We start from the raw sequence: 8,063 nt of genomic DNA on the forward strand, positions 1-8,063 counted from the left end.
GGGCTGGTGGGGAGAGATGACGCAGGGAATTTATATGCATAGATGCAGAGCCCATGGACACAGACAGTAGTGTGGTGAAGGCCTGGGAGGGGCGGGTGCTGGGTGGAGGGGGTCAATGGGAAAAAAAGGGAATATCTGTAATACTTTCAACAATAAAGACAAATTTTAAAAAAGACACGAACAACAAAACCATCATAAAAACAAGCTAAACTTCCCCTCGCAACTAAATCCCTCAATATTTAAAGAGACAAGGACAGGATGTGAATTCAAAATATTCTGACACCAGCTAAGAAAAAAGGAGACAAGAAACTGGTAGATACTCTAAAACCAATAAGAACTCACAGAAGAACCCCCTTTTCAAGATAATTACTTGTGGAGTTACATGGCTATAAATATTTAGCACATCAGGCCTTTGCAAATTGCTTTCTGAAAAGAGAACTCAGGAAAATGCATCAGGAAAGTTTTTTAAAAAGAAAATTATGTTGCTATTATTACTATTTAGCTTTTGTGCTAACATACAAAAATCTCCTTCTAAATTATAAGACTTTATCCTTTAGTAATAAATGCTCTTTATAGTAATTGCATTGTATCAATAGTCCTTAAGTCAACATCAGATAAAATCACTGTCACAATCCCAAATAGCCTGCCTCCTAGCTGGTTGCTCCCCTGGGAAAAGAAGTGGCAGGGAAGCAGGTGACGTGGTGGGAGGCGGCCAGTAACCACAGCGATGCCCAGAGGGTGCCTGGCCAAGGCCCACGGCTGCTGAAGCGCAGGCCTCCTCGGCTTCCGAGCCCTGAGTTTTACTGGAATCTTTTTATTATTTCTTTTTAAAAAATATATGTGTTTATTGATTTCAGAGAGGAAAGGAGAGAGAGAGAGAGAAAAACATCGATGAGAGAAAATCATTGATCGGCTGCCTCCTGCACACTCCTACTGGGGATCAAGCCCACAACCCAGGCATGTGCCCTTGACCGGAATCGAACCTGGGACCCTTCAGTCTGCAGGCCGACGTTCTATCCACTGAGCCAAACCAGCTATGGCTATTTTTATTATTTCCTATATTCTTCTGTTTCTTCTACCTCACACCAGGGCACTTGCCACCTCCCACTGGTGTGGGGCTGTGTGTGTCCAGAGGGGGCGCCTTTCTCTCTTGCACACCAAGGCCCCACCCAGGCTACTTGCATACCATGTGAGTGGAAGACAGGAACTTGTCAGAAGGAGCCAATGCAGCCCAAAACTTTAGATGAAAAGAGGAGAAAGATGTTCATAGTATAAGCATTTGAAACTGCCATGAAAATTCAAACAAAAACCATCACTCAGGCTTTGTGGTATCAGCGGCCTGGGAGCCAGAGCTGTAGGATTGTGCTGGAACCCTGACATTCGCTCTCTACCTAACAGGATGTAGGGTGGACCCACGGCACCCGAATCCCCTTCTACGGGGAGTGCCTCAGCGGGCGCCTCTACAAGAGGCCATTTGTATCCCTCACTCAATGGACAGTGTGCATGTACCTGGCGCACACAAAGTGGGCGTGTCCGGAGCCCACGGACTAGCAGTCTAGTGGGCAACCCATTAGTTACCAGGTTGGATCTCAGCAAGCAAGGACAGGATGCAAAAAGTTCCCTAGACAGGGGCCAAGAGGCATTGGCGATCTCAAGAAGAGTCTAGAAGGGCAGTAAGTGGCAAAAGCCTGCGCAGGAAATGGCCCCGTGGACGGAGGTGACGGCAGAGATGAGGTGTGCACAGCCCAGCGCAGGCAAGTCTGAGAGCACCCCCAGGTGGTCGGAAGGCTGGCTCCGGGGAGAGCACGGGTTTCTAACTGCTGTTGTCAGAAGATCATAAGGGAAGGAGATACTGTCTCAAGCCCTCCATCCCGATGGTCCATGCCACGGCCTCATGCCTCCGACACAGCTCGATGTAGCGGAAACTAAACAGAAACCAGCTCACTTGCCCAGTTTACTCAGTTATATCACTTAAATCTCCGTAACTCATAACCAACCTCTCATTTTACTTGATGTCAAAGGAAACATAACGGAAAAGGGGAAAGAGCTCCATGTGACCTGCACCCTCCCAGCCCCAACGGGGACAGACTCACTTACCGAATGAAACTCAAGTGGACGCCAAGTGACCGGTGTGACCCCGAGCAGTCGATGCAAAGAAACACCCCATAGGTTATGCTTGCCCAGCTGGGGTTTTTGGCGCCACAATCAAAACACACCTGAGAGAAAATGTGAAAAGTCTACTATTAATTACTTTATATTGGCCAAGCGAGCCCTCCCACAGGGCACAACATATGAGTTAGCTGGAAAACTGCTTAACTTTTACAATTTAAACCGGGGAATAGAAACTATCTCACCTAAATTTTTAAAACCTGAAATTTCACCCTGGCCAGGTAGCTAAGGTGGTTCGAACCCAATATGCCCAGGTTGTGGGGTCACCCTCCAGTCAGGGCGCATACAAGAAGCAGCCAGCGAACGCACAACCACGTGGAACAAGTCGATCTCTCTCGCTCTCTCACTCCCTAAGGTCAATAAAATAAAAACCTCAACTTTCTATTTCTTTCATTATTATTTTAATTATGTTAATAGAATTATATTACTACAACACATGAATTATATAGTATATATTATTCTGAGTCTATTATAATACTCGGCAGTACGGGAAGTGAGAGAACTCAGGTGTGTGTCATCTCAAACATCACCTGTCCGTGAAGCATTCACAGGTCCTACCACGCACATAAATGAACACTAGTCACGGAGGCCCCTGCGGGGAACACTCAGGCGCGCTGCCCCGGGACAGTGGCCTCTACCAGATGGCAGGTGTTGTGCACACGTCTCTCCTCAGCCGGAGGAGGAGGGCGTGGGGGCCAGACTCCAAGGTGCCCCAGTGAGGCCCTTGCTGGTGTTCACTCCCTGGGGAAGCCCACCCTCACTTGCCCAGGGTGGCCTTGCTGGCTGAGATTCAGGTTACAAAAGACGCCATGACTTCCCTTCTCTCTCCTGCCCTCTCTCGGATCACTGGCTCTGGGGGAAGCCAGCTGCCGCATCTTAAGGACCCTCGGGCAGCCCAGTGGAGAGGCTCAAGTGGGGAGGAACTGAGGCCCTGAGGCCCACAGCCAGTGCAGAGTGGGCCGGCGGAGCACTACGTGACGCTCTTGGGGGTGAAAACCCCAGCTTTCGATGACTGCGGCCGCAGGAGACCCCAGCCTTCCTTCCTCAACACTGACTGACGCCAAACATTCATCCGATAACAGAAGGGTAAAAGTACTTTAAAATATGCAGTGTTTGTCATGGAAATTAACACAAAGTCAGAACTACAGGACAGTAACATTCCACAAATAGAATTGTTTTAAATTTTTTCCCCCCAGAAAAAAGCACCCACACTTTAGATACACTTTATAGGCACAGCCACCTATGTGAAGAAGATTGTCCCAACTATCCTATCCTATATAATAAAAGCATAATATGCAAATTGACGAACAGGGAAAGAATGATTGCTATGACACGCACTGACCACCAGGAGGCAGACGCTCAACGCAGGAGCTGCCCCCTGGTGGTCAGTGCACTCCCACACGGGGTGTGCCGCTCAGCCAGAAGCCGGGCTCACAGCTGGTGAGCGCAGCCGAGGTGGTGGGTGCCTCTCCCACCACCTCTGCTACAGGCAGGTGGTAAGGAGCAAGGGGTCCCGGACTGCGAGAGCCCTGGACTGCGCGAGAGGGGTCCTGAACTGCTAGAGAGCACAGGCCAGGCTGAGGGACCCCCACCCCTCAGTGCACGAATGTTGTGCATCAGGCCTCTAGTAATCATAAAAAAGACCTGGCATCTGGCCTTGTGAGGGCAATACAAGAACAAAAACATGAGTGGGTTTTCCAAAGGCCTCAGGGCAGACTCCCATTCAGCATGCATGAATTGTGGGGAGGGATGCAATTGACATGAAAGGTACCAGGCACTCAGTTCAATGGTACTGGTACCAGACACGGGGCAGGCACTGGGGTATTAAGAAGTAGATGGCATCACTGGTTCCACAGACACTTGCTGAGCTCCTACTCACTGCCAGGCACGTGCTGGCCTTAGGGAGAGAAGGGCATGGAAATTCAGACATCATGTGGTAAAAGCTTTTAGAGTAAGGCATCCCTTTCCATGGGACTCGTCGTGCCAAAGGTGCTGTCCCTCTACGAGAGGCCATTTGTATCCCTCACTCAATCAACGGACAGTTGTGTGTGTACCTGGTGCACACAAAGTGGGCATGTCCAGAGCCCACGGACTAGCAGTCTAGTGGGCAGCCAATTAGTTACCAGGTTGGATCTCAGCAAGCAAGGACAGGATGCAAAAAGTTCCCTAGACAGGGGCCAAGAGGCTGGCTCCGGGGGAGAACACGGATTTCTAACTAGGTGACTTCAGCGTCCTCCTGCCCCCGCCCTCCCACCTGAGACGAGGGGTTGCTAAAATGCAGCTCCATGAGGGGGGGGCCCAGTCTGTCTTATCAGCTGAGCTGAGCACCGGCCTGGCACAAAGTGGCCTAAACGCAAATACAGGTATTGGGGCAGTTTGGAGGGTGGAAGGCAAGGCGTTGGGAGTAGGCCCTGAGGGCCTGGCAGTCGGAGGTAGTTGGAAATACAAGTCCGGTTCTCACAATGCCGCCTTGGCGCCCGGCTGGAGCCCGAGCCTGTGCTTTGAGAACAGGGTTTGTGCTGGGTTTTGATATGCTGTCAGAGCCGAGACCTGCTTTTCTAAGCAGAAGATCAGCTGTTACGATGATGGTAAAGAAATAGTTTTGACTAACCACTTGTTCTGCCTAATGATGAGAACAGTTGCTATAGAAATAATAGCTAATATTGAGTGTTTACTCCTGCCAGGCACTGCCGTTGGCCAACTGAGCTTCACGACAACCTGCGAAGGTGCTGCTGTGACCCCTCGGGCCCTTCCAGGGCGGGTGTCATCGGCGCAGTCCCACAGGCCCCGCACTCAGCCGGCTGTGGGTGGTCAGTGCTCTGCTGTCTCATCTCAAAATTCTTAATACTTTCAAACGAGAACCCTGCATTCTCATTCCGAGTTCCCCACAATTAGGTAGCGCGGCTTTGATCCCCATTTTAGAGAAAATGAAGGAATGATGAAGTATCACAGCTAAGAAATGCCACCATCCGCCCCCTGAAGGCAGGAGCCGCTTTTGTTAGGGAACACCAGTGCACCTCACTGCTCGGCCCCGTGCCCAGCACACGCAGGTGCTCAGTGGGTATTTGTTGAATGAGTCACCCAAACGATCAATGAAAAAACAAGGAACAGTGAAGCTTCAGGAAGGAGTTCACAAACTAGGAAACTGACCCTCGAGTTAAAACCTGGGGTCCACACACGAGGGAAAGAAACTGGATACCACGTGCTGAAAGTAAACCGAGTTGTTTTTCTGTCTCGTGTATCTCAGAGCTGCTCTTTAGAACCCGTTTTGAAAACGCTTATTGTCACCCAACTCATCCACTAGTTAAAACTAGTTTTCATCTTTGTTTAGGAAACTGTTTCTTACTAACGATCAGATAAAAAGTCTTCATCAAGAAGCGTAGCACGGCGCTGTGGAACATTGCCAGGAAGTATTTTTGCTCAGCGCTTTTGTTAGTCCTACTACAGAGTAGAAAGTGTCCCCTAGGTGTGTTGTTCATAATAAAAATAACGAAAACAGCGGCACGTGTTGAAGACGAGTGATAGCAGGTCCTGCTCCAATCGCTTTTCTGGGATGTTCTCACTTAATCCTCACAAATAAGCCCTGAGTTAGATCATGTCCGGTTTCAGATAAGGAAAATAAAGCACAAATAAGTGATCAAGTAGCCTGCCCGAGGCGACAGTTAGAAAGCGGCAGGTCTGCACAACCACGCACAGGTGTGCCCAGGCGTGTCCCTCCACGTGCCTCCTAGTAGAAAGACACTGACGTCTAATTTAAAAGGGCACCTTCCCTTGGATGAATTCCATCAAAGAGAATGCATGTTCCGTTTCTGAGGTACAGCAGACCAAACGAAACACACAGCTTCCACCATGCCGACTGCAGACCCCAATGCTGTCTAGATGTGCAGGGCCCCAGTCCTGATTAACAGGTGACTCCAACTGGAACATCCAGGGGAACAGCCGAGAAGCTGGCACTGGAGGCCTCCTCCTCCTGACTTCCCTTCCTCAGACGTTGCTTTAATAAATCGTTTCCTTTCTTGCTCCTGGAAAGGCTGTAACATTATGAGCTCCCCTCCACCATCGAGATGTAAAACGTAGACATCTAACTACGGTAAAACTCAGGAACTCCCTATGCCATCAGGTCGTGGCTCATGGCCATGCTCCTTAACAGCTGTTTACGTGGGAGGTGACCATGGGGCCGGCAGGACCGTCACAGGAGGAGAGGAGAGAGTCCACGCTGACAGGACAGCCCTTTGCACTCTCCAGGTGACACTCGGACCTGTGATCCCCGAAGAGGGAGTCACCTCAGCCCAATGCGTCATCACACCTCCAGCCGGTCTCCAAAAGTTGTAAGGGGCCCGGGGCCGGGAGGGGGCAGCCTCAGGAGGTGGGAAAGGGAAGACCCCTCTCCAGGGAGACGCAAAGGGCAGGGAGGGGAGCGTCTGTGCTGCGCTTTCTTAGAAAGAGGAGCAAGCTGGGAGCCATGCACAGACCTGGGCAGCTCCATGGAACCGGAGCGCGGCAGCTGCCGTCCGGGACCCAGGGAGGCAGAGGGGCTCCCACAGGCGCCGCCAGGCACCTGAAGGGTCCGTTCGAGGGTGGGGAGGGGGCGAGCGAGCTCCCCTCAACGCCCAGGGCTATCAGCAGGGGGTTCTGACCCAGTGCACGCGTCCCAGCCGCGTCCCAGGTGGCCTGCGGGCCCGCCCCACTCCCAGGAACGCGGGGTACCCTCCCGGCCCGCTCCGGGACCCCCAAGCTCGTCCCGGCTCTCGGGAACTCACAGTGTCCACTCGGCCGCCCGCGTCCCCGTGCAGGCTCCTCCGCCCGGTGTCAGGAACCCATGTGTCTGCCCCCGGCCCCTAGGACTCCCCGCCCCCAGGACCCCCGGCGGCCCGCCCCGCCCGCGGCCTCGGTGCCCCTTCCCCGCTCCTCCCTCGCCGAGGCTGGGTGGCGGCGCGCGGTTCGGGGACCCAGGAGAGGCCCAGCTGCCACGGCCGCAAGTGCGACGTGTCACAGGCCGGGCCGGCTCCTCCTCCCGCGGCCGCGGACACTGGCGTCGCAGGGGCCGCCTGCGGGGTCGGGCAGGGATGCCGAGCCGGCCGAACGCGCCCGGCGGCCGTTACCTTGTTGGTGGGCACCGAGCGGAGGCGCTTGAGGATGGCCAGGATGTCCTGCTTGCTGGGGTCCCCCATCGTCGCCAGGAAACCGAGGCGCGGCTGCCCCAGCCGAACGGGAAGGGCTGATCTGGAGCGGTTGCCGCCTCCCGGAGCCTGACATAGGCTCAGGGGGCGGGGCTTCGCGTGATGGCCCCGCCCCGCCCGCCCCCAACCGGGGCGCACGCGCCGCTGTCCTCTAGGGCTCCGCTTAGCTGTATCGCAGGCCCCGCCCCCAACGAAGCGCACGCGCCGAGGTCCTCTAGGGCCCGGCTTAGCTGTACCGCTGGCCCCGCCCACCCAGGCTCCGGGCCCCCCCCCCCCCGGACGCTGCACGCGCATGCGCAGGAGGCTCGCGCGCCTTTTCCAGGTCCTCTTTCGTCATCGGCGCCGGGCAGTGGGGCGGTGACCCTGGGCCTGGGTGTGGGTGGGGTTCGCTCCCCGGCGCACGGCCTTCGGAGCCCCGCCATTCCGGCGGGTGGGTTGCCTTTTCAGGAACGGGCTACTGCTTTCTGGGCCAAGATCCTCTCACCTCGTCCCGTGAGGGCGGCAGAGCCGGTCACTCCAGGTGGCAAAGGCGGAAACTTGAGGGGGTGGGGCCTACCCGCCGTTTCCGGCGCCCGGGAGAGGGGACTCGAGTCCAGACGCCCGGTTTTCGTTAGTCCCCTAACTTTCTGCGCTGGGTGGGAGCTTTCTACACGGAAATTGACTTTCTTAAGGTGTCAGTTTGGGTCTCGGGTCAGGGAGAGAGAACAGCTCTCA

The 8,063-nt window shown here is 54.2% G+C and overlaps 1 protein-coding gene across 1 annotated transcript in view; it reads right to left on the reverse strand.

The window, feature by feature from the left end:
• The window catches only part of ARFGAP3 (ARF GTPase activating protein 3), a 47,477-nt gene extending 40,081 nt beyond the window's left edge, over positions 1-7,396 (reverse strand). Inside the window, exons 1-2 of the mRNA XM_070411248.1 lie at positions 7,272-7,396; positions 2,098-2,216 (exon numbers count right to left, since the gene is read on the reverse strand). Of these exons, the coding sequence (XP_070267349.1) occupies positions 2,098-2,216; positions 7,272-7,340 (188 nt within the window). The 5' untranslated portion in view covers positions 7,341-7,396. The remainder of the gene's footprint in view (positions 1-2,097; positions 2,217-7,271) is intronic.
• Between the last annotated feature and the right edge of the window lie 667 nt (positions 7,397-8,063).

Source organism: Myotis yumanensis, unplaced genomic scaffold, assembly GCF_028538775.1.
Source record: "Myotis yumanensis isolate MYYU_CA2020_CCGP unplaced genomic scaffold, mMyoYum1.0.hap1 SCAF_3, whole genome shotgun sequence".
Lineage (NCBI taxonomy): Eukaryota > Metazoa > Chordata > Mammalia > Chiroptera > Vespertilionidae > Myotis > Myotis yumanensis.